General features: G+C 43.3%; 1 protein-coding gene across 1 annotated transcript; it reads right to left on the bottom strand.

The window, feature by feature from the left end:
- Positions 1-940: 940 nt before the first annotated feature.
- On the bottom strand, positions 941-22,041 carry prx (periaxin). Its single transcript, XM_070969651.1, has 17 exons — positions 21,987-22,041; positions 20,543-20,650; positions 19,500-19,625; positions 18,758-18,917; positions 18,006-18,199; positions 17,439-17,680; positions 14,625-17,160; positions 14,507-14,555; positions 11,610-13,174; positions 11,336-11,462; positions 10,079-11,062; positions 9,899-9,931; positions 8,493-9,460; positions 8,120-8,252; positions 7,845-7,873; positions 1,892-7,775; positions 941-1,323 (listed from the first exon to the last, which is right to left on the bottom strand). The coding sequence occupies exons 3-17, from the start codon at positions 19,527-19,529 to the stop codon at positions 1,037-1,039; spliced, it is 13,221 nt and encodes a 4,406-aa protein (XP_070825752.1). The 5' UTR covers positions 19,530-19,625; positions 20,543-20,650; positions 21,987-22,041; the 3' UTR covers positions 941-1,036.
- Positions 22,042-27,163: the final 5,122 nt, after the last annotated feature.

Raw genomic sequence — 27,163 nt, 5'->3', positions numbered from 1 at the left:
GTAACATCGTTTTTATTAAAGTGCTCATTGGCACCCTAAATCCCCAAATTTCCTCCCCGTTTGCAGTTTTTTCAAAAACTCAACACAATTCACAGCTGAGTTTTAAAAAATCTGCATCAGTAAGGAGGTGCGTCTTGAAGCTAAAACCTCGTCCACCGAATATACAATGGTGTCTGGCAGTGTACAGTAAAAACGTGAATATAAAATATATTAGCAGCAGGGTGGCCTAAATGTTTGAGAGCAACCTGGAACCAGAAGGTCACAGGTTTGATCCCCACAGCAGAAAAATCGCCCAGAGTGTCCTGCTCACTCACTGTGACCATCTCTGGGTAACAGCACCAGCTAAATGCTTAAAATATAAAACTATGGCAGAAAATAAGAATAGCCTATAATCTCAACAAGCTCACACTTTTCTTTCAGGACAAACAAAATAGGTTATCAGGTCAAAAAATATGATTTCTACTCTTGACTCTTGGTGAATATGAAAATAATTACATTTCGTATTGAAGGGATACTGCTACAAAAAAAGCAATTATATTGTTGTATTTACATAAATATTCCTCTGGCCTGTACTGTAGTAGTTCATAATGAATTATTTTGAACATCTTAAAATCATGGTCAAATCCATGATGTGAATAAATGATTCATTCCAGCCCATTTTGACCACACAAACAACAATAAATAATTAAGCAATCCGACATGTTTACATTCAGAGAGAAACCTTTTAAACCAAACAAAATATGATAAATAAGAAGGACTAACCTAACAAAACTCAAAAATAACAAAAAATAGTCACATTTAAAATGAAAAAAGGAAGCATATATTACTCTGTTTGCTGTAATAATGACAATAATGCTGCTTGATGAAATGTCTTTGCTTTTCATCACATTCATACCTCATCTATTAAAATATAGAATAAAGACTTTTACTTAATCAAGGTTTGCCACGTTGCAGGCTTAGCTTACAAGAACACTGCAACCTCACCAAAGAAAAACAAAAAGAAAGAAAAGACATGTAAGATATCATTACAGCATCCTCAGTAGTTGAAGTCCGACACCTGGTGAGTTGTTGTCACGCTTGTCGAAGGTTCACCTGTTCGTGTTTCAGTGGTAACCACTTGCCGGGTGATTCTGGTGGTCTTGGTCACCGTGGTCACAGTTCCCTCCTCGGTGGAGGAGACTCGCTGCTCTTCGGACATTTCCTGGGTGGCTAAGTTGAGCCCCGAGGAGTGGAGGCAGAAAGACCCCGAGACGTCGGCATCGCCTCCCACCTCCCCCTTCCTCTGGGCCTGAGGAGAGCCCTCTGGGGTTATCTGGAGGAAGCCTGGGGGAGGAGGAGAGGAAACAAGCAGAGGCAAGAGGAAGAAGGAGAGGAGAAGAGGATAGGCGAAGACATTAAGAGGGAAGATAAGCTCAGTCTTATGTAGCAAAGACCCAACAGGAGCAAAGACACAATAGGAGATAATAAATAAATAATTTATAGACAACAAAACAAATCAAAGGTACCAGCATCTTTCAGACTCTCTCCTGTTGAAGATCTGTTTTCTTTGAAACTGAGCACGGATTACCTGGTTAATCAGGTTGGTTTTTGGGACTTGACAGCACTTCACCAGAGCCACAGAAAACATAACAAGCTAGGTAGTACTAACCATGACTCACAAAACGGCTTTTTTAGTGTAAAATCAGGACAGATCCCCATTAAATAGAAACTGAAAGTACTACAAAAGTATACTGTTTATCAATTTTGGAAATAATGAGAGTTCAGTATAACTTCCTAGAATATTCTTTGCAAACAAGTCATTTACTTCAACAAATACTTGACAAAACATGTTTGACTGGGATACAATTTTTTCAAATATTTTGCCTCAGTTCGAGGTTGACTATATCCTTACCTGTGGAGTGTGGTTTCAGGGTGAACTTAGGGACCTTGAACCAGGGGGAAGACTCTCTTTCTTCAGACTCCCTACTTTGGCTCTCAACCTCGCTCCAAGCCTGGACCTTTGTTGAGCTGAACTCCATGGTAAAACCAGCGGGGGACTCTGAGCTGTCCCTGTCCAGCATATCTGTTCTGGCATGAGATGACACCACATCCTCTGAGGGCTCCTCACTAGAACTCGCAGAGGCACTCTTGCTTGATTTTACTTTAAGCCCCTTAATGTCTCCTCCTGCTCCTCCTGATGATAAATCCTTTGCCAGTTTCACACTCATTTCTGCGTCCTCCTCTGCAGTAGCCATCTTGCCATATGGAGAGGTGAACTCCACCTTTGGAAGTTTGATTTTACCACTGAATGCCCCCTTTTCACCCCTTGCATCTTGTTCACCATTGAGACTTGAACCTTTGACATCAGCTGACCCCGATTTGCCTGGAGAAAATGACACCTGGGGCATTTTCATCTTCCCTCCTTTTGATTTGTCCTCTCCCTCCAATTCTGTGCTTATTGCAACTGATTTATCTTTGGACTTCCCGAAGCTTGGCTTCATTTTGATTTTCGGCATCTTCACCTTGGTGTCCTCTGTTTCAGCCTCAGCTGATGTTGTTGTCTCCTCCTCTTGGAGGGCTGTGCATCCAGCAGGCTCATCTGTTGCAGGAGGATTCACCAAGACAAAAACTGCTTTCTTTACTTTGGGCATTTTAGGGCCCTCATACTGAATTTCAGGTCCAGAGATATTCATTCTTCCCTCGGGAGAGGAGATGGAGGGTAATGGGACACCAAACTTAGGGATTTTGATTTTCTTGCCTTTCTCTATTTTGTAATCTTCATCCTGTGATGTACCAATGTCAAACTCTATGTCTGGAATCCGGGGGACTTTGATTTCTGCTCTGGAAGATGAGAGTCCACCCTCTCCCTCTGTTCCAACATTGGCTGAGCCTTGCACACTTGGTACTGAAACCTCTGGCAAGGTAGTGTTAATATGATCTTTCTCTTTATGTCCGTTGTGGGTTTCAACTTCAACTTCATACAGAAATCCTTCTTTAACCTTACATCTGTGTTTGACTTGGCCGTCTAACTCCTCTTTGCTACAGTTTTTAGATGTTTTTGCTTCTGCTGTTACATTTTTGCCAGCTTTCCTTTTTGGCATTTCAATCTTGAATTTTGTTCCTTTGACTTTGGGCCCCTTTGCTTTGCCGCTGGTTCCTGCTGTGTTAAGATCCAAGTCAGGTAATTCAACTTTTTTCTTGTCCTTCTTGCCCTCTCCTCTATGAATTCCTATATCAAATTCCAGGTCTCCTTTTGGACCTTTGATGTCTATTGTTGGCATCTTGAGTTTCAGACCTTTGTGCTGTCCCTCAACATGCAAATCAGCTTCACAATGAGTCTCTGTATCTTGTTTAGGTGTACCATGTGTCACATCAATGCCCAGATCTGGTGATATGACTTGTGGGCCTTTAATCTTTCCTCCTGCCTCAAGGGTCGGTACGTAGATCTCCCCTTCACCTGATTTATCCTTTGGTACTGACATACCCCCCTTTGCAAGTTTAACATCTGGACCTTTGAACTTTCCCCCTGTGACTTCCACCTCCATAGCAGGTGCCTCAATATCTTTACTTTTACCTTTAGGAAGTGAAATATCAACTTTTGGCATCTTGATGTGTGGCAGCTTGATGGTTCCCCCCTCTGACTCCACGTTCACTTCTGGAGTATCAATATTTGCTTTTCCTTCAGGGATAGCTATGTCCATATTAGGCATCTTGACCTGTCCCTCATCTCCCTTAAACTCTATCTCTGGACCTTTAATTGAAGGTTTTCCTTTAGGGAGAGATATGTCAACATTTGGCATCTTGAACTTTCCTCCCTCACACTTAATTTCAGCTTTGGGACCTTCAGTCTTTGCTTTAGGCAATGAAATGTCTACTGAAGGCATTGTCACATGTGGAATTTTAAATTTACCTCCCTCTCCCTCAATCTCCATCTCTGCACCTTCAATTTTGCCAGATTTTCCTTTGGGCAGAGAGATGTCAACATCTGGCATTTTCACGTAAGGCATTTTGAATTTTTCTCCATCCACCTTTATTTCAACATCTTGACCTTCAATCTTTCCCTTTGGTGGAGAGATATCAACATCTGGCATTTTCCATTGAGGCATTTTGAACTTTCCTCCACTACTTCCCTCTACTTCAGCATTTGGACCTTCAACTTTTCCTTTTGGCATTGAAACGTCAACTGAAGGCATTTTCAGATGAGGCATCTTGAATTTCCCACCTCCATCTATCTCCATTTCAACTTCGGGACCTTCAATCTTTCCTTTGGGCAGAGAGATATCAACATCTGGCATTTTCATGTGAGGCAATTTGAACTGTCCTCCTGAACCTCCTTCCATTTCAACATCTGGACCTTCATTTTTTCCTTTTGGCAGTGAAATGTTAACGGAGGGCATTTTCATGTGAGGTGTTTTGAATTTCCCTCCTCCATCTCCCTGTAGTTCAACATCTGGAACATCAATCTTTCCTTTGGTCAGAGAGATATCAATATCTGGCATTTTCATGTGTGGCATTTTGAACTTTCCGTGTCCTTGTCCCTCCAGTTCTATTCCAGATGTCTCTATTTCAGTACCCTCAACTTTTGTTCTAGGAAGAGAGATATCAATGTTGGGCATTTTCATGTGAGGCAATTTAAACTTTCCTGTCGTACCTCCCTCTATATCAACCTCTGGACCTTCGATCTTTCCTTTGGGCAGTGAAATATCAACAGAGGGCATTTTCATGTGAGGCAGTTTGAACTGTCCTCCGGTACCTCCCTCTGTTTCAACATCTGGACCTTCAATCCTTCCTTTGGGCAGTGAAATATCAACTGAAGGCATATTAAAATGGGGCATTGTGAATTTTGCTCCTCCTCCCTCAACCTTTGCTTCCACATCTGGTGTATCAATCGTTGCACTTTTCATTTTTGGGAGGTCAATGTCAACATGTGGCATCTTTCCTCCTCCCTTAAGTTCAACATCTGATCCCTCTAATTTCTTTCCCTTGGGTAGAGATATGTCAATGTTGGGCATTTTGATACCAGGCACTGTGAAATTGCCCCCCTCTCCTTCTACATCAATGTCTGGAGGATCAATTTTTCCCGGTTTTGCTTTTGGCAAGGTTATATCAACATTGGGCATTTTGAAATGAGGCATCTTAAATTTGCCACCTCCATAACCATCACCATCTGTTTCAATATCTGGTACATCAAGATCCCCAGATTTGCCTTTGGGAAGGGACACATTTATTGATGGCATTGTTATGTGAGGCATTTTGAATTTTCCTTCACCTCCTTTGAGTTCCACTTCTGGTCCTTCAATCTTTGGTGACTTTCCTTTTGGCAGGGATATATCCATGTCAGGCATACTGATGTGTGGCATTTTGAATTTCCCTCCCTCTGCATTGACTCCAATGTGACCTCCAATGCCCGTTTTTCCTTCTGGAAGGGACAAGTCAATGTCAGGCATGTTGATGTCTGGCTTCTTGAATTTGTCTCCTTCTCCATCAACCTTTGCACCATGCTTTACTTTTGGTAGGGACACATCCAGGTCTATTTTGGGGATGGAAACATCGATTGTTGGCATTTTTGGAATTTTGAGGTTTCCCTCATAGCCTCTGATATCAGCCTCTGAGACATCAACCTCTGCTTTTGGGAGCAGAACCTCAGTCTCTGGTGTTTTAGCTGCTGGTAGTGACAGCTCAACAGAAGGCATCTTGACCTTCGCCTTAGCATCAAGGGAACCACTTGGCTTACCTAAATCTTGTTCTTTAGAGCCAAATCCTGACATGGAGAACTTTGGTAGTTTGACAGCGAAGTCGCCACCTTTCCCTCCCACATCTGCTTCCAGTTTAGCTTCTCCCTCTGGGAGTTGAGCTTTTGGTGATGATATTTTAAACTTGGGGAATTTCACTTTGTATTTTGATTTATCACCTGGGCTCTCAACATTTATTTCCGGTTTAGAAATGTCAATTTTCCCCTTTTGTCCTTTTACATCCACATCAGGACAAGACACTGATACATCTACATTCTTTTTGGATACACCAAAAGAGGGCATTTTAATTTTAGGTTTTTTCACCTTGACCTTTCCATCCCCATCAAACTCTACTGATGGTGCCCTAATTTCTCCTTCAACATTAGGTGGACTGAGGGATATGTCTCCTTTGGGGGACACTCCTTTTCCTGATATCTGCAAATCACCACTCTTGGACCTTCCACCAAACCTGGGAAGAGAGAAACTGGGAACTTTGAGGGAGAGATCAGGTAGATCAAAGCTGCCCCCTGATGAAGGCCGTCCTCCCTCTGCTTTCAGAAGCTCTACTTCCACATCATCAACTTTAGGTTTGGTGAGACCAAAGTCTAGATCAACCTTTGGAGCCGAGATGTCAACAGTTGGCAGTTTGACAGTGGGAAGTTTGATCGATGCCCCTGGACCTTCTACACTACCTGTCTCGATGTCTGCACCCTTAACTTTCAGCATGGCTGGATTGATATCTCCCTTGAGACCAGACATCCCCAAATCTCCTGATGCATCAGGACCACTAGTGTCCAGTTTGAGGCTTTTGTCTTTCAGACCTGAGGGGAGGCTGAGGTCAAGATCAAATTTGGGGATATTTATGTCAAAAGTTGGCATGTGCAGTCCACCACCTTTTTTACCAGATAAGTCACCTTTTGGCATGTGAAATGCTTCCTTTCCAGATGGTCCTTCAATATTTATATCTCCCTCCACTTTTCCCATGGGAATTGAAATGTCAACAGTTGGCATTTTGATCTTTCCTCCCTTCATCTCTGGTCCTTCCACTCCGACATTGCCTTCTGGCAAGGTCATTTTTGGAAGAGAAACGTCAACTTTGGGCATTTTGAGTTTCCCTTCTTTTACCTCAGGACCCTCAATATTAAAGTCAGCCTTTCCTTCTGGGAGTGAAATATCAATATTTGGCAAGTTGATTTTTCTGCCTTTGAATTCAGGATCTTCTATGTCAAACTGTGCTCCCTTTGCTTTGATTTTAGGAAGAGAGATATCGAGCGAAGGCATATGGAACTTGCTTCCGTTTCCCGCTTGTCCTTCAATTTCCATTTCTCCTCTTGCCTTTCCTTTGGGGAGAGAAAGATCAATGTCTGGCATTTCAATCTTCCCTCCCTTGATGTCTGGGCCTGTTATTTTGACATCACCCTTTGGGAGATTCACTTTTGGTAAAGACACATCAAATTTTGGCATTTTAAATTTACTCCCCTTCATCTCAGGGCCGGCAACATCAAAGTCACCCTCAACTTTGCCTTTGGGAAGTGAAATGCCAACAGTCGGCAAGTTAAACTTTCCTCCTTTAACATCAGGACCTTCAAGGCTGATATCCACCTCTGGAGATTTAATTTTAGGGAGTGACATGTCACCTTTGATTTCAGGTCCCTCAATGTCAACATCAACTCCCTTTCCTTTGATTTTAGGAAGAGAGATGTCAAGTGAAGGCATGTGAAACTTGCCTCCTTTACCACTGTGTCCATCAATGTCGAGATTGGCGTCTACCTTTCCTTTTGGAAGTGAAATATCAACTGTTGGCATTTCAATTTTTCCTTTCATATCTGGTCCTTCCACATTGGCATCAACCTTGGGAAGACTCACTTTTGGTAAAGACACATCAAATTTGGGCATTTTGAATTTACCCCCCTTCACCTCAGGGCCTGCAACATCAAAGTCACCCTCAACTTTGCCTTTGGGGAGTGAAATGTCAACAGTTGGCAAGTTAAACTTTCCTCCTTTCACATCAGGACCTTCAAGGCTGATATCCACCACTGGAGCCTTAATTTTAGGGAGTGACATGTCACCTTTGATTTCAGGTCCCTCAATGTCAACATCAACTCCCTTTCCTTTGATTTTAGGAAGAGAGATATCAAGTGAAGGCATGTGAAACTTCCCTCCTTTACTACTGTGTCCATCAATCTCAAGATTGGCATCCACTTTTCCTTTTGGAAGTGAAATATCAACTGTTGGCATTTCAATTTTTCCTTTAATCTCTGGACCTTCCACATTGGTATCAACCTTTGGTAGACTCACTTTTGGTAAAGACACATCAAATTTTGGCATTTTGAATTTCCCTCCTTTTATGTCAGGGCCTTCAACATTTAGGTCACCCTCAAGTTTTCCTTGTGGAAGTGAAATTTCACCTTTAAGTTCAGGTCCTTCAATATCAACATCAACTCCCTTTGCTTTGATTGTAGGAAGAGAGATGTCAAGTGAAGGCATGTGAAACTTGCCTCCTTTACCCGCATATCCCCCAATGTCAACATCTCCTTTTACCTTTCCTTTCGGGAGGGAAATATCAACAGTTGGCATTTCCACATTGCCCTCTGGCAGGTTCATCTTTGGAAGTGAAACATCAAATTTGGGCATTTTGAACTTGCCTCCTTTTACCTCAGGTACCTCAATGCTGAGGTCAGCATCGGCCTTTCCTTTGGGAGGTGAAAGGTCAATATCTGGCATGTTGATTTTTCCTCCCTTAAGTTCAGGACCTTGTATGCTGACCTCTGGTCCTCTAGCTTTCATTTTTGGAAGAGAAATATCAATGTCTGGCATTCCAATCTTCCCTCCCTTGATGTCTGGGCCTTTCATTTTGACGTCGCCCTCTGGGAGATTCACTTTTGGTAAAGACACATCAAATTTTGGCATTTTAAATTTCCCTCCTTTTATGTCAGGGCCTTCAACATTTAGGTCACCCTCAAGTTTTCCTTGTGGAAGTGAAATGTCACCTTTAAGTTCAGGTCCTTCAATGTCAACATCAACTCCCTTTGCTTTGATTGTAGGAAGAGAGATATCAATTGACGGCATGTGAAACTTGCTTCCTTTACCCACATGTCCCCCAATGTCAACATCTCCCTTTACCTTTCCTTTGGGGAGGGAAATATCAACAGTTGGCATTTCCACATTGCCCTCTGGCAGGTTCATCTTTGGAAGTGAAATATCAAATTTGGGCATTTTGAATTTGCCTCCTTTTACCTCAGGACCCTCAATACTGAGGTCAGCATCAGCCTTTCCTTTTGGAAGTGAAATGTCAACAGTTGGCAAGTTAAACTTTTCTCCTTTAACATCAGGACCTTCAAGGCTGATATCCACCTCTGGAGATTTTATTTTAGGGAGTGACATGTCACCCTTGACTTCAGGTCCCTCAATGTCAATATCAACTCCCTTTCCTTTGATTTTAGGAAGAGAGATAGCAAGTGAAGGCATGTGAAACTTGCCTCCTTTACCACTGTGTCCATCAATGTCAAGATTGGCATCGGCCTTTCCTTTTGGAAGTGAAATATCAACTGTTGGCATTTCAATTTTTCCTTTCATATCTGGTCCTTCCACATTGGTATCAACCTTTGGGAGACTCACTTTTGGTAAAGAAACATCAAATTTGGGCATTTTGAATTTACCCCCCTTCACCTCAGGGCCCGCAACATTTATGTCACCCTCAACTTTTCCTTTGGGGAGTGAAATGTCAGCAGTCGGCAAGTTAAACTTTCCTCCTTTAACATCAGGACCTTCAAGGCTGATATCTACATTGGGAGTTTTGACTTTGGGCAGAGAAACATCAAGTGATGGCATGTTTAGCTTTCCACCTTTAACTTCAGGGCCTTCAGTATTTATCTCTGGTCCCTTTACGTTCATTTTAGGAAGAGAGATATCGAGCGAGGGCATGTGGAACTTGCCTCCTTTACCTGCATGTCCTTCAATTTCAATGTCTCCTCCTGCCTTTCCTTTGAGAAAAGGAAGATCAATGTCTGGCATTTCAATCTTCCCTCCCTTGATGTCTGGGCCTTTCATTTTGACGTCACCCTCTGGGAGATTCACTTTTGGTAAAGACACATCAAATTTTGGCATTTTGAATTTCCCTCCTTTTATGTCAGGGCCTTCAACATTTAGGTCACCCTCAAGTTTTCCTTGTGGAAGTGAAATGTCACCTTTAAGTTCAGGTCCTTCAATATCAACATCAACTCCCTTTCCTTTGATTGTAGGAAGAGAGATATCAAGTGAAGGCATGTGAAACTTGCCTCCTTTACCCACATGTCCCCCAATGTCAACATCTCCCTTTACCTTTCCTTTGGGGAGGGAAATATCAACAGTTGGCATTTCCAGATTGCCCTCTGGCAGGTTCATCTTTGGAAGTGAAACATCAAATTTGGGCATTTTGAACTTGCCTCCTTTTACCTCAGGACCCTCAATGCTGAGATCAGCATCGGCCTTTCCTTTTGGAAGTGAAATGTCAACAGTCGGGATTTTGACCTTTCCTCCTTTAACATCAGGACCCTCAAGGCTGATATCTACATTTGGAGATTTGATTTTGGGCAGAGAAACATCAAGTGATGGCATGTTTAGCTTTCCACCTTTGACTTCAGGGCCTTCAGTATTTATCTCTGGTCCCTTTACGTTCATTTTAGGAAGAGAGATATTGAGCGAGGGCATGTGGAACTTGCCTCCTTTACCAGCATGTCCTTCAATTTCAATGTCTCCTCCTGCCTTTCCTTTGGGAAGAGAAAGATCAATGTCTGGCATTTCAATCTTCCCTCCCTTGATGTCTGGCCCTTTTATTTTGACATCACCCTCTGGGAAATTCACTTTTGGTAAAGACACATCAAATTTTGGCATTTTAAATTTACCCCCCTTCACCTCAGGGCCCACAGCATCAAAGTCACCCTCAACTTTTCCTTTGGGGAGTGAAATGTCAACAGTTGGCAAGTTAAACTTTCCTCCTTTTACATCAGGACCTTCAAGGCTGATATCCACCTCTGGAGATTTAATTTTAGGGAGTGACATGTCACCTCTGATTTCAGGTCCCTCAATGTCAACATCAACTCCCTTTCCTTTGATTTTAGGAAGAGAGATATCAAGTGAAGGCATGTGAAACTTGCTTCCTTTACCCACATGTCCCCCAATGTCAACATCTCCCTTTACCTTTCCTTTGGGGAGGGAAATATCAACAGTTGGCATTTCCACATTGCCCTCTGGCAGGTTCATCTTTGGAAGTGAAACATCAAATTTGGGCATTTTGAACTTGCCTCCTTTTACCTCAGGTCCCTCAATGCTGAGGTCAGCATCGGCCTTTCCTTTGGGGAGTGAAATATCAACTGTTGGCATTTCAATTTTTCCTTTCATATCTGGTCCTTCCACATTGGCATCAACCTTTGGGAGACTCACTTTTGGTAAAGAAACATCAAATTTGGGCATTTTGAATTTACCCCCCTTCACCTCAGGGCCCGCAACATTTATGTCACCCTCAACTTTTCCTTTGGGGAGTGAAATGTCAGCAGTCGGCAAGTTAAACTTTCCTCCTTTAACATCAGGACCTTCAAGGCTGATATCCACCTCTGGAGACTTAATTTTAGGGAGTGACATGTCACTTTTGATTTCAGGTCCTTCAATGTCAACATCAACTCCCTTTGCTTTGAGTGTAGGAAGAGAGATATCAAGTGAAGGCATGTGAAACTTGCCTCCTTTACCCACATGTCCCCCAATGTCAACATCTCCCTTTACCTTTCCTTTGGGGAGGGAAATATCAACAGTTGGCATTTCCACATTGCCCTCTGGCAGGTTCATCTTTGGAAGTGAAACATCAAATTTGGGCATGTGGAACTTGCCTCCTTTTACCTCAGGACCCTCAATGCTGAGGTCAGCATCGACCTTTCCTTTGGGGAGTGAAATATCAACTGTTGGCATTTCAATTTTTCCTTTCATATCTGGTCCTTCCACATTGGCATCAACCTTTGGGAGACTCACTTTTGGTAAAGAAACATCAAATTTGGGCATTTTGAATTTCCCTCCTTTCATTTCAGGGCCTTCAACATTTATGTCACCCTCAACTTTTCCTTTGGGAAGTGAGATGTCAACAGTCGGGATTTTGACCTTTCCTCCTTTGACATCAGGACCCTCAAGGCTGATATCGACATTTGGAGATTTGATTTTGGGCAGAGAAACATCAAGTGATGGCATGTTTAGCTTTCCACCTTTAACTTCAGGACCTTCAGTATTTATCTCTGGTCCCTTTACATTCATTTTAGGAAGAGAGATATTGAATGAGGGCATGTGGAACTTGCCTCCTTTACCAGCATGTCCTTCAATTTCAATGTCTCCTCCTGCCTTTCCTTTGGGAAGAGAAAGATCAATATCTGGCATTTCAATCTTCCCTCCCTTGATGTCTGGGACTTTCATTTTGACATCACCCTCTGGGAGATTCACTTTTGGTAAAGACACATCAAATTTTGGCATTTTGAATTTCCCTCCTTTTATGTCAGGGCCTTCAACATTTAGGTCACCCTCAAGTTTTCCTTGTGGAAGTGAAATGTCACCTTTAAGTTCAGGTCCTTCAATATCAACATCAACTCCCTTTCCTTTGATTGTAGGAAGAGAGATATCAATTGACGGCATGTGAAACTTGCCTCCTTTACCCACATGTCCCCCAATGTCAATATCTCCCTTTACCTTTCCTTTGGGGAGGGAAATATCAACAGTTGGCATTTCCACATTGCCCTCTGGCAGGTTCATCTTTGGAAGTGAAACATCAAATTTGGGCATGTGGAACTTGCCTCCTTTTACCTCAGGACCCTCAATGCTGAGGTCAGCATCGGCCTTTCCTTTGGGGAGTGAAATATCAACTGTTGGCATTTCAATTTTTCCTTTCATATCTGGTCCTTCCACATTGGCATCAACCTTTGGGAGACTCACTTTTGGTAAAGAAACATCAAATTTGGGCATTTTGAATTTCCCTCCTTTCACTTCAGGGCCTTCAACATTTATGTCACCCTCAACTTTTCCTTTGGGAAGTGAGATGTCAACAGTCGGGATTTTGACCTTTCCTCCTTTGACATCAGGACCCTCAAGGCTGATATCGACATTTGGAGATTTGATTTTGGGCAGAGAAACATCAAGTGATGGCATGTTTAGCTTTCCACCTTTAACTTCAGGACCTTCAGTATTTATCTCTGGTCCCTTTACATTCATTTTAGGAAGAGAGATATTGAGCGAGGGCATGTGGAACTTGCCTCCTTTACCTGCATGTCCTTCAATTTCAATGTCTCCTCCTGCCTTTCCTTTTGGAAGAGAAAGATCAATGTCTGGCATTTCAATCTTCCCTCCCTTGATGTCTGGCCCTTTTATTTTGACATCACCCTCTGGGAGATTCACTTTTGGTAAAGACACATCAAATTTTGGCATTTTGAATTTCCCTCCTTTTATGTCAGGTCCTTCAACATTTAGGTCACCCTCAAGTTTTCCTTGTGGAAGTGAAATGTCACCTTTAAGCTCAGGTCCTTCAATATCAACATCAACTCCCTTTCCTTTGATTGTAGGAAGAGAGATATCAATTGATGGCATGTGAAACTTGCTTCCTTTACCCACATGTCCCCCAATATCAACTTCTCCCTTTACCTTTCCTTTCGGGAGGGAAATATCAACAGTTGGCATTTCCAGATTGCCCTCTGGCAGGTTCATCTTTGGAAGTGAAATATCAAATTTGGGCATGTGGAACTTGCCTCCTTTTACTTCAGGACCCTCAATGCTGAGGTCAGCATCGGCCTTTCCTTTGGGGAGTGAAATATCAACTGTAGGCATTTCAATTTTTCCTTTCATATCTGGTCCTTCCACATTGGCATCAACTTTTGGGAGACTCACTTTTGGTAAAGAAACATCAAATTTGGGCATTTTGAATTTCCCTCCTTTCACTTCAGGGCCTTCAACATTTATGTCACCCTCAACTTTTCCTTTGGGGAGTGAAATGTCAGCAGTCGGCAAGTTAAACTTTCCTCCTTTAACATCAGGACCTTCAAGGCTGATATCCACCTCTGGAGACTTAATTTTAGGGAGTGACATGTCACCTTTGATTTCAGGTCCTTCAATGTCAACATCAACTCCCTTTGCTTTGAGTGTAGGAAGAGAAATGTCAAGTGAAGGCATGTGAAACTTGCCTCCTTTACCCACATGTCCCCCAATGTCAACATCTCCCTTTACCTTTCCTTTGGGGAGGGAAATATCAACAGTTGGCATTTCCACATTGCCCTCTGGCAGGTTCATCTTTGGAAGTGAAACATCAAATTTGGGCATTTTGAACTTGCCTCCTTTTACCTCAGGACCCTCAATGCTGAGGTCAGCATCGGCTTTTCCTTTGGGAGGTGAAAGGTCAATGTCTGGCATGTTGATTTTTCCTCCCTTAAGTTCAGGACCTTGTATGTTGACCTCTGGTCCTTTAGCTTTCATCTTAGGAAGAGAGATGTCAAAAGAGGGCATATGGAATTTCCCTCCTTTACCACCACGCCCTTCAATTTCTCCTGATTTTCCTTCTGGGAGTGAAAGATCAATGTCTGGCATTTCAATCTTCCTGCCCTTGATCTCAGGCCCTTTTATTTTAATGTCGCCCTCTGGGAGACTCACTTTTGGTAAAGACACATCAAATTTTGGCATTTTAAATTTACCCCCCTTCACCTCAGGGCCAGCAACATCAAAGTCACCCTTGATTTTGCCTTTGGGGAGGGAAATGTCAAAAGTCGGCAAGTTAAACTTTCCTCCTTCAACATCAGGACCTTCAAGGCTGATATCCACCTCTGGAGACTTAATTTTAGGGAGTGACATGTCACCTTTGATTTCAGGTCCCTCAATGTCAACACCAACTCCCTTTCCTTTGATTTTAGGAAGAGTGATATCCATTGAAGGCATGTGAAACTTGCCTCCTTTATCCACATGCCCTTCAAAGTCAGCATCTCCCTCTACTTTTCCTTTTGGAAGTGAAATATCAACACCTGGTATTTCCATTTTTTCTTTAATCTCTGGCCCTTCCACTTTGACCTCACCCTCTGGAAGGTCAATCTTTGGAAGTGAAATGTCAAAATTTGGCATTTTGAATTTACTTGTCCCACCTTTAACATTTATGTCACCTTTGACTTTTCCTTTTGGAAGTCCAGTATCATAGGATGGTATTTCAATGTCCAAATCTCTTCCGGAGTGAATGTCAATTTCAATGTCTCCTTGTCTCCTTTTTACTTTCGGAAGCGAGAGGTCGATTCTTGGCATTTCAAACTTCCCACCTTTAACTTTTGGCCCTTGAAAATTCACATCTCCTTCAGGGAATTTTACTGCTGGGAGGGTGATGTCCGCAGATGGCATTTTGAATTTACCTCCTCTGCCTTCATCTTTGACAGTGATTTCACCTTCTAATGCTCCTTGAGGAGTTGAGATGTCAATAGTTGGCATTTTGATTTCTCCACCTTTGATTTCTGGCCCCTCAATGTTGAATTCCCCTCTCTTTAATTTTGTTTTAGGGAGAGAAACATCAATTGAGGGCAAATGAAAATGCCCTCCTTTACCTTTGAATTGTATGTCACCCTCTATGTTCCCCTTTGGAAGAGAGATATCACCTGAGAGTCCCTCAAGGCCAATGTTTCCCTCAGGAAACTTCATCTTTGGTAGTGACACATCTAATGAAGGCATCGGGAAATTTCCTCCTTTGGCTTCAGGACCTTCGATCTTTACCTCCCCCTCTGGTGATTTCATAGCAGGAAGAGAGATGTCAAGTGATGGCATGTTGATCTTTGCTCCTCCTTTGACTTCAGGTCCTTCAATATCAACCTCTCCCTCCTTGGTTTTCATCTTTGGGAGTGAGAGGTCAAAAGTTGGCATCTTGAACTTGGCTCTGCTACCACCGCTGCCCTCAAGCTCCATGTTGCCCTCTATGTTTGCCTTGGGAAGTGAAAAGTCAACATTTGGAAGTTCAGGGCACTCTAAAGTCACATCTCCTTCGGGTATCTTGGGGAGCGAAATGTCTACAGAGGGCATGTTTAATTTACCTTCTTTCACTTCACTGCCACGTATCTTCACATGACCCTCTGGTTGTTTCAGCTTTGGGAGAGAAACATCAAAGGTAGGCATTTTGAAATTTCCTCCTTTTCCGACATGCCCTTCAACTTCGGTGTCTGCTTTCATTTTGCCTCCAGGCAAAGAAATGTCAAGTGTGGGAAGTTCAAATTTACCACCTTTCACTTCAGGACCTTCGATGTCAACTTCCATTTTGGGGAGGGAGATGTCAAATGATGGCAACTGAAATTTTCCTCCTCCTTCAATATCAGACATTCCTGCTTTGCCTTTGGGAAGGGTTAAGTCTACGTTGGGTAACTTGAAGCCTCCTTCCAACTCTTCTCCTTCCATAGTTACCTCTCCTTCTGGTGACTTAATTTTTGGGAAAGATACGTCAAAATCAGGCATTCTGAACTTCCCATCTCCACCAACATAATAGTCCATGTCCACATCTCCAGCCTCTTGTTTCACCTTTGGGAGAGAGATATCAACAGACGGTAGGCTGAATTTCCCTCCACCTTCTGGACCTTTAATATCCACACTGGATGATTCCATCTTTGGTAATGAGATATCAACCTTTGGCATGGAAATTTTGGGCCCTTTGAAAGTGCCCTCCACCTCATCAGGAATCCTGTGCCCGGTGTCCAGTTCCAAGTCAACATCAGGCACAGAGATGTCAATGGCAGGCATTTTGATGGATTCAGCTTTTCCTGACAGATCACCTCTGATCTGCGGTTTGGTGATATCTACTTTGGGAAGAGCAATCTCACCACCTCCTTTGATTTCTAGTTTTGGAGGTATTATGTCAGTGTGAGGTACTTTAATCCCTTTGGCTTTTACCTTAATGTCACCATCTATCTCATCGGAATGACGTGAGAGTCTAACTTTTGGCAGTTTCAACTTTGGCATTCTTAGCTTTGTATCTCCTTTTCCCACGTCTACATCAACTTTTCCCACAGCTGCCTCTGCATCAACTCCTCCTTTCATGTTAACTTTAGGGGCTTTGATTTCTGCTTTTCCCTTCACAGCAGGCAAAGATGCTTCAGCTTTCCCTGAGGGGAGTGCAAACTCCACATCAGGTGCGCTGATCTTAACCCCTCCCTGTTCCACATCCTTGTCTTTATCATCAGACAAACTGAACTCCACTGATGGTGGATGGATGTTCACACCTGGGGGCTTCAGCTCCACGGATCCGGTTTCCAAAGCTGAGCCTGACTTTGTGTGTTTACTCTTAGGAAAGGTGATTCCAAACTTGTGTCCCTTTCCTTTGGTTTTTACTTTAGCTCCAGGTATCTCAGGTGGAGAGATATTCACCTGTCCCTCAAGTTGTCCTAGTTCCACTTTTTCTCCTGTCTCTGTATAAGCCTTTGTTTTCATGTGCGGAAACCTGAAGAACCATGTAAAGAAAGGAGAAATGAAGATGAATATAAATTCACTGATGTAATTGAGTCAGTACTAGTATTGTATTACATTAATCCTTAGAAATACCACTACACTATTGTTTACTGATTATTTTATTATTTTTGTACTACTTTCTGTCTGTGCACACATACTCGACCAGTAACAGCAGATTCTGGGTCTGACAATGTTCCTCAGCAAATCACACATGCTATTCAGTCAGTGCAGCAGGTAATGGCAACATTACACAGCACAAACAAGGCCAACCTGATCCTCCTCTTTGCCTTCCCCGTGGCTGCTGCTCCTCCAGCTCCTCCTGCGTCGACCTTCGTGCTCCTCCTCTGTTTGAATTTGGGGAGAGAAAACTCCACGTCCACGTCAGTCATCTCCAGCTTGGCGGGCATTCCCTCTATCACCAGCTCCTCTCTGTGCTTCTCTTTCAACCTCTTCAGACCAAAACGACCACCTCTCTTCTTCTTGGTCTTGAACGTCTTGGTGCCCTTCACACTCTGAAATACACAGAAACACACATGAATGACAGGAGGGTCAGCTGAAACATTTGAGGGTCTGGAACTTGAGTATGGCATTGTTCTCAATTAAATAAATCTGATTTCAAGCTCCAAAAGACTGGACTTAACGTTTACCTTATTTATAAACAATCGATCCAGAATTCAAGTGATGATTTAATGTATAAGTTGCATCAATGTGAAAGGATTTAATGAGGTATTTACCAAAGTCTGATTATAACAAGTTAAAAATGCTATTTTATTTGAAGCTACACAATACAGTTGAGAGACTGCATGCCACATATACATTCAGAATATTATTGATTACCATTTTGGCCATCTTGGCTTTGGGACCTTTGACCTCCACACTGGGAACTCGAGGCCGCATGCTGACCTCTGCTCCAGGGATGGTCCTCTTCAGCTGGAAGCTGACCTTATATGGCTCTGCACACTGAAGGATCTTCAGAGCGTCTTCATACTTCACATTGTCGAAGTAGACCTTGGCACTCAGCAGCTGGTCACCTTCACATGGAGAACAGTATGAATGAATGAGCCCAGTGTTAGAGCTGGAGTGTGGTACTTTTACATATGATGAATGTCCATTACATTAAGCCCTTTCTGAACAAGTTCACACAATACTGATAATACTGACAAGACAGATATATCAGAGTTTTTAAGTCTGTGGTTACCATCCTGCAATACTAGAAGGTGCATTCAGTAGGATGCAGATCTCCACCAGGCCTCCACCCTCCCAAACTAACAGCCAAGATGGTAGCAAAGATAGCAAAAATGGGATTTATTCATCCTGTATTGGGGCTGACATTAGGGATCATATCATGTCAGGTATGGAATTAATCTGCTGTTGCTCTGGTTCAAAGTGTGTAATGCATTAAACTCTTTGCTGTGATGCCAGGTTACATATTGATGAACAGAACAATCGTACTGGGTCACAAAGCCAGGACACACACTCACCATGGCTCAGAGTTTGCAGTGTACACATTTTATTTCTTTCATTTCTTATTACATTCATTCTAGTATGTCTAAGTGTTCTCTAAATGAAAGAGATGTGACCGCAGGTACCTTCCATCAGACTGAGATGTTTAGCAGCTGGTGAGTCTTTAAGGACGTCTTTAACAAAGATCCCTCGCTGTCCTCCACCAGTCACACTGTAGCCGCTGGCTCCAGCTTCTGCCTCCGTCTCCACCACGATTTCCACCGACTTAGAGGCTTCATCCCCACTCTAAAACACAGACACACAACTTTTACAATTTGGCCCAACATGGGAGAAAAATACAACAGCGAGTCCGTGGATGCAAAACATAACTTCTTACGTATTGACACCATTTGGAGCCACCAGTATGCACTGTTGCATCATGCAGCTTTAAGGATATGCATCACATAAGAAACTGACTGTTCTTCAGTCTGGTATTTCACTTTTTTCTTTACTGGATAGATTAAAAATTGGGTTTTAACACTGTTATATGCCTTGTTCACTTGCTTGAGTGAGTGCAAAGTGTATCGCATAGTTACTTCATACTTTACATCTGAATCCATTTTATCCATTAAGCTGTCAGGGAGGAAAGGTCACTCTATTCTTGGATTACATCCACTTTTCAAGTGACTGACCAAAGGAAATACTGTATCGTGTAGACGGCTCATAAAGAAAAAAGTCAATTGTGAATTTTATCAACCATGAGAGTGATTTTGTGTGCGTCGTCATCCAACTCCTTTAACATCAGTGTTTTATGGTCCAGTCACTGATCAACCACTGATACAAACAAAAACAGAAAATAATGACAGTGTTTATCAGACTCCTGCTGACCGTCTGCTCGTCTGTGGGCTCCAAGTCCATCTCTGGTTGGGCCAGTTGGCAGGTCGACTCTCTTAGATGACTTCTCTTCTGACTCAACACCTGCTTCAGCTCTGCATGGAGCTTCTCCTTCTGCACCTTTGGACCACACAGAGAGCACAGGGCGAGACGATCTTTAAAGATGCTGATGCTGATGTCATATTGTGTAAACAGGAAATGTGTGTATCACTAATAGTTGTCACTGATATGTTTCACTGCAGTTGTTCTGTGTGGAAAACACCTGAACTGACATTTCTGTTTAAAACCAGCAGGCGTCCCTGTCCTAAACTACTAAAATGCTAACGTATTCCTTTTTGGGCCATGAATGTGGGTCAGAGTGTTTTCAGCCGCTCTGAGGCCTCGACACCTGCAGCTGGTTTCAGATCCGCCACATTCGGATCTTTTTTTGTTGTTGACTTTGCGCCCAGCAGCTGGCAGTCACCTGCTGCACTGTGAAAAGGCCACGACTGGCATCTGTGCTGAGCTGGGAGAAATGAAAGGTTGTTTATGTGGTGGACAATGACCTCAGCAGATTGGGCCTGGACTATTGTGGTCCACTTTGTATGGGCCTGGTGGCTGCTGAGGTCACGAGGTCAGTCATGATGCTGCGTTCCCCTTTCTAAATATATTTGAAGGACAAGTTTGTAAAGATTTCAGGATTATCTGTATGTGACTGGAGCCTTGAGGGTCCTGAAGTCAAGATCAGAAGGGTTCACCTCGGTCCACATAAAGAAAATCAGTGGCAGCGTCCAGCAGGAGCATAACTGCTCATAAAGATCCGGTGAAATGCCACCGGATCGCTAATATGCCAATGTTAGTGTGCTAACATTTGCTAGCATCTCAGCATCATTTCTCTCCTTCTTCTTTTCTGAGGACACCTTCATCAACACACAACACATCTCCAGAGATGGATGCGTATTCATGACTTTCCTCCTGTGTGTCACTGTTTGTGTATCTGAGTAGTGACTGAATGCAGACGTTTTGTGTGTGTTTTGCAGAGTGTGTGTGAGCCTCACCACTCTCTCTGGGCTCTCCTGTTCGTCTGTGGAGCCGCTGTGGTGAGGGTTGCGTTGTGGGGCAGAGGGGGATCTGTTAGAGGGGGGCGACCGCCTCTTGTCTTTTACCTGTCCACACAGTAGAAGATAGAGTTAAGTCGCTTGGAGGTGTTCATGCAGCAGCGGTTTTCAGCGTGGTTTTGCCCTTTAACTCAACTAACAAGATTATTTGAGTCTCCGCAGCAGCTTTGTACTGCAGCTTCTGGGAGACTGGAAGGGGAAAATCTAAAGAAAATGGGCTCCACAGTGTGAATTTTCTCAATTTATTTCAACATCCACTGACATTTTCAGCTTTCAACCTTCCACTGATGCAGTAAAGCTACTCAACAGAAGAAAAATGGCCGTGCTGGAAGCTCCTGGCTCCCAGGTTTGAGTGTACATTACAGCCTGCATGTGAGCTTTCTCTGCCAGGACTTGAAAAGGAAACCCAAGCTGTGGGCTTGTTGTACTCTGTCAGGGTCTCTTGACGCTGACATTGTGCTGCTACTACCAGTCCACCGGAGGATGTGGTCACGACAAGCCACAAATTAAAGTCTGAAGGAGTTACTGACAACTGAGACAACATGGATTTATTTATAATGTGTGTGTTTTGTTGCCCTGACTGCCACAGCTGGACTTTTTTTTAGCTGCACTGAAACAAACTGAACTACCTCTTACCTCCTCTCTGGAGGAAACATCATATTCCAGCCCCCCATATCTCCTTCCTCCACTTGCTTCATAAACTCTCACATAGCAAATCTTGTAAAAACATCCTGTTTTAGCTCTTCACTTGTTTTCAGGCTGCCGTGACCTCTGAACCTCAACCAAGAGATTTCCGGAGCGGATTCAGCAAATTCCTGAAAGAAGTTTGTGCCAATCAAATATCTCTTCTCAGTCCTCTCTTACACACCGTTGTCGTATCTGTTGTTGTGGGAAAATCAGTAAACGCACACTTACTGTAATAATCTACCTGATTTCTTCACAATGCAAACACACACATTTACACACAAACACACATTCAGGAAGTGAGAATGATTTAGCACCCTGAATATGAGGTTAAGTACACAATCAAAAACCACGTATAACTCTCTTCATAAAGTGTCATAATGCACTAAACATTAAACACATCCTGAGCAGCAACACACAGCAAACATCTGTCGACACTCATTTCTGTCTCATAAAGGATCGCTTCTTTAAGAGTCTTCTGCATATTCAGAGCTGAAGTGCAGCCTGTTATTACCCACTGGAGGACAGATGGTGCTTTGAAGGGGATTGAACAGAGAAGGAAAACATAACATCTCTTATCAGTGAATACTCATGCAGACTGTTGATGTAGTTTGTCATGTTGATGGTCATTATTCCATTTTTAAGACCTCAAATCTTCCATCGTTAATATATTACGGCTGTATGGTCTGTGTTTACTTACGGCTGGGTCTCTGGTCTGGCTGAAAACATGGCTGTCCTCTTGGTCTCTTTCAGAGTCTGAAACAGGAAAAAAACAACAGGTCATTCTGCTTTTTGCAATAACTTAGTGCTCGTCCAGTTAAATTAGAAGATGCTGCAGATAATTGCTCATTTTAACATTTTCAATAAATATAGTTTAAGAGGACATTTAATACATAAAGCAGCATCTTTATACAAGATGACACCAGTCAACACATGCCATCAAACCAGCTCTGTATCATGTAACAGTGAATTAGCTCCAGTGGCGTTCTTAAGAAAGTGTAACCTCAGGTGTTCATGTCGGGCTTGTGCATATGGAGTTGAAGCGTCTGCTATAGTGACATGGCTGTCAGTCTGAGGCTTCTGGGATGGCGGTCTTGAGATTCTTTCCGTAGTCGTGGTCATGCCCCTGCACAGGCTACGTGAGCCCAAACCATCCAAACTCTCCACTCAGACACTTTTAACGTACCAGTGGTACTTCTCCAGCAGCCCCAAGACGGAGCCAAATAGTGAAGTGTCTCACTTAAAGAGAGCACCCCCCCCCCCCCAAGCTGCTGCAAAGATGTGCAAGTTAAGTTTCATGAGATGTTCTTGTTTGCTGTGGTACTGAAATAGCTTTCTTTACTTTTCAGACAATGCACTTGCATCAGGCACCACTGTATAAACAGCATATGAACCGCAAGTTTTACACTGATTACGGGCTTGCAGGGATGTAACTGTTGCAGACAAATACAGTAAAGCAGACTAGACCAGGACCAGACTCCTGACCAGATTCCATGGCTCGCTTCCTGATGCTTTGATGTCCACGCAGACATTTAAGGCTGCCAGGCGTGAACTGTTTTCAAACCCATTTGATATCCATCAAGCAGGCACCACGAAGAGCTGATGCGAGCTATAAAAGCAGGAATGATGCCAGCAGGAACCAACGAAGCTATGCGTTTGCAGCACCAGATATAAAACACACGTAACACACATCAGGTGGATGACTGCTTGAAGAGCTTTGGTGTATTAAAAATCAAAGTTGTGAAACTATGACGCGCTGATGGGACCTTAAGAGCAACGCTGAGGCCTGTAGTGTGTAAAACCCGCAGCATCTGGACATCGAGTACATTTTAAAACTTGAGATTTGAATCAGTCTGGCTGAATCAGACTGATTCAAACCCCTGGCCTTCTGTCCCTGCGGCCCCCAGCAATGCCATTCCTCACAGTCCGGCCTTCATGTGATCACTTTTTTAACTGCCTTAGCTTAGCTATGTGTGTGTATTTGTGTCTGTGCAAGGCAGAAAACCCATCTGTGTGTTTGAATGTGTGCGTGTGTTTGGACGTGTAGAATGTCAGCGTGGATGTCGTGCCTGTTTGGGTGGGTTGGAGGTATCTGGTATCTGGGAGGTCACAGGAACACATAACACACATTCACTGCTGGCCAGCCGTCAGTGTAGCATGGAGCAGCAGGGACGGGCATTAACGGAGCAAGTTTGGTAGAATAGACCATTTACACAAGAAGTGATGAGAGCAGGGACTCCTGAACCCCCGACTCTGCTGCTCCTACAGTGCTAACGAGATATAACAACACACAACACAGCGGGTCCCATGTTGAGACTATAATCATCTGTTAATTCAGTGAGGATTTTCATTTCAGAATCAAACATTTGCGACTGAAAGATGCTACGAATTCATTGAAAAAGATGTGATTCTGGTGCATTTTCCAGTCATCAGAGGGTCTGTGTTTGATCCCTGGCCCCTGCAGTCTACATGTCAACGTGTCCTTGGCGAGATACTGAGCCCCAAATCAATCCCGATGTTCCCATTGGCGTGTGAGTGTGTGTTAACGGTTATCGCTCCTGATGAGCAGCTGGCACCTCGCATGGAAGCCTCTGCCACCAGTGTGCGAATGTGTGTGTGTGAATGTGTTTGGTAAGTGCTGTATTCATACAGACCACTTTTAAAAAAGTGCAGGTAGTTCAGCCCTTTCAAACACTGAGTTTTACACACTTTAGCTATTCGGACATGTTTTGCTCAATAAGCACCGTTTTGTCACGTTCTCCCCGAACAGAGATGTTCAGCTCGACGTGTTGAGATCAAGGCTTTCTAGCTATTATTTTTGTGCTGAGTGACAGTCATCATATCAGCAGCAATAACAGGTGCAACCACTACAGCGCAGTGCTAATGGCCTGAAAGTGGCAGTCAGAGTACAAATTGGCAGCCGTCAGTGTTTCATTTACCTCCAGGAGACACAACAGTGATGGTCTGGTTGGTTATCAAAGTGGTTTTTTCCAGTCTTAAAACATGTTTAATCAAGTTTCCTGAGCTCTGGGTTTATAGAGTGTACTCACACCTCTAGAGGAAAACTGAATATTCCAGTTTGAATAAGAATATGATTATCAGCTGTGATGGGACTGGTGGAGGTTTGCACCTGACACCAGCTTTAAACTGCAGCTCTGTGTGACAGACAGACTGCAGCAGGTGGAGGAGGTGGCACTCCCTGGATGGAGCAGAGGAATGGAGGGATGGCAGAGGAGGAGGAGGAGGTGAAGATTTGAAATGCCATACAGCCCAGTCTTATTATAGATCAGACTCACACATCTGCAGGCCTGCACATGCCGACGACTGGCCAATCAGCACGGACCCTCACCCGTCTGCATGTAGGTGCAGAGCAGTGAAGTGGGATTATATCATGTAATCTCAATCTTAACATCACTCAATGTACCTTCATTTGTACAAAACAAACCGAACACTGTCCCATCTGTTTCTGGGCAGTCTGTATTAAATGTCTTCTTTAATTATGTTTAAGCATAATTAGCTCAGAGAGGCAGATTTCACCTCAAAGGATAAATAAAGAAAAACAAGTAAACAAGTGCTTACTCAGTCTGCAGAGTCGTTTGTATTGGTACTGTGGCACGGATCAGCATCAAAGATACAAACGATCACAGATCCAGTCTGAGTCTTTACATTCAGACGGTCACATCCACAGACTGAACACACAGGCGCCGAATCTGATCAAAGTGCTTTGCACCAAAACAGCCGAGTCAAAGAGACAAAAGCCGTGAAAAGATAACCAAGAGGATGAATCAGAGCACAAACAAGTTTGTTTCCTGTCTGGAAGGCTGCACACCCCGAGACTATTTATGACAAACTGAATGTCTCTTATCATTTTCTACAGATTCTGCATCGTAAATTAAAATGAATAATCATCTTTTCAGTCGGTGGGAGACGTTTAAATTCCTAAAAACGTTGTGGGTAAGAGGCAGAGCATCCTCTTAATATGATCCAAGGCAGCTACTCTGCAGCTGAAGAGTCTCAGTTCTTGCTGCCTGACTCATGATGGGCTCTGAATTTGAAGATTAAAGGACGAACCAGAAAGCTGAGGAGCTTGTTGGTGCTGTCAGCCACTCTGCAGTTTGTCTTGCAGGATTACGCCGTCTCCAGTGGTAATGTGGGCGGGTTTGTTAGTGAGGTCACGGAGAGGAAAAGACATCTCAAACTCAGCACCTTTCAACTCCAGCACAGTTTGTGTGAAAGGCTTACTCACAACAAAATGACGCTTCACTTTCTAAGTCAGTTTAGCATGTCATCAAAAAAGAAAGAAAAAACTTAAGATATTCACACCAAGAGGCTGCACGGCGGCAACATTTCTGTCCTTAAGGGGCTTAGTGAGCTCTACCTCACACCGAATGAGCAGAGCCACACCACCAAACTGCAAGCAAGTTTCCATGAATGGTTAAACCATTGATGATGAGCATTTTATCACCTTTAAGGTTAAAGTTTTAAAGTCTTTAATCAGTGTTTTTATAATAACAAGTCTCAAATGGCCCACAGCTTCACTGTTTGGGCTCACTCTCATGGCATCGTTTCAGCAGGCAGCTGTTTTCAGAGAAAAAGCTCTGAAAACCAAATGTATGATATCTGCTCAGCTCCAAACGGCAGACAAACAGTTTGAGACTTACTGCTGAACATAAAGGAGCAGCTAAAGAGCCAGATATTTCCCTCAGGGGTTAGTAAAGACCAAACCCTTAGCTAAAAGAGAGTGAATATTGGACTTAAATTCACCAGGTGCACACAAACACGACTCCTAATGAATGACATTGTCGCTTCATAACTGCTGTAAACAGGCAACTGAAAATCTGAATCGGCTTTATTGGCAAGTGTGTGTACACATATAAGGAATATGACTCCAGTTTAAACACTGCACTCAATGTACATGCATAGGACAAGGACAAAGACAAAACCCCCCAAAAGACTGAACAACTGGTGATGAAATGGCAATGTTGTGATTACAACTTGTTTCTGCTGCCCCCAGGTGGTACAAAAAAAAAGGAAAGATGACCGTCATGGTTAACAAACCAGTGTTACTGGTCAAAATGGTCCCAGTTTTGAGGTTGATCCCTATCAGACCAGAAGGTAAGGGTTGTGATTACAGGAAGTAAACAGGTAAACAGGTGTGTTCATGTCTGTGACAGGATGCAAACTTCAGTCTACTCCATGAAAGCCATAAACTGCTTCCTGCATTGGCCCATATGGACGTAACCTCTAGGGACACCAGGTTTGTACTACAGTACACTACTTTGCAACCATTCCAACAACTGCAAGAAGCGCTTGTCAGGAAATCCTCTAACCACAGTTCACTCCGAGAGGCAACACCTTTGTCTGGTGAGGACAGCCTCTTTAAAAGCTTGACTGATAGCGGTGACCCTCAGATGGGTCCAGACCTCTGTCAGGGAACACGACGGTGCGATGTGAGCTGAACGGTTTTTGCCGTCCTGCGGTGACTTAGATCAGCAGCCTTGTGAAAGTGACCCTGCTGCTCTAATCCTGCTCACAGGCTGCTCTAAGCCCATTCGAGATGGACAACTTAATGATGTTATAGTTGGCTCGGTAATGGCAGGACTCGAGCATCAGGTGTCAACCCAAAGAAAACAAGCACCTATCTGCCCTTTAAAACGCTGATAACATTTCTTTGACATAACGTGCTGCGGCACATGAGGGACAGCTGAGGATGTGAGTTTGTGATTTATTTGTGGACTGAGGTATTATCAGCAGAGGCCAGATATAGACAAAAATAGGTTTTCTCCTCTGTACTTACATAAGAGCACACAGAGGAAGTACCGCTACACTTTTCACAATTGGTGGCAGCCTGAGTACGAAACACAAAACCTTATTGGA

This window comes from Chaetodon trifascialis, chromosome 9, assembly GCF_039877785.1.
Source record: "Chaetodon trifascialis isolate fChaTrf1 chromosome 9, fChaTrf1.hap1, whole genome shotgun sequence".
Lineage (NCBI taxonomy): Eukaryota > Metazoa > Chordata > Actinopteri > Chaetodontiformes > Chaetodontidae > Chaetodon > Chaetodon trifascialis.
This window is presented reverse-complemented; position numbering and strand designations above follow the sequence as displayed.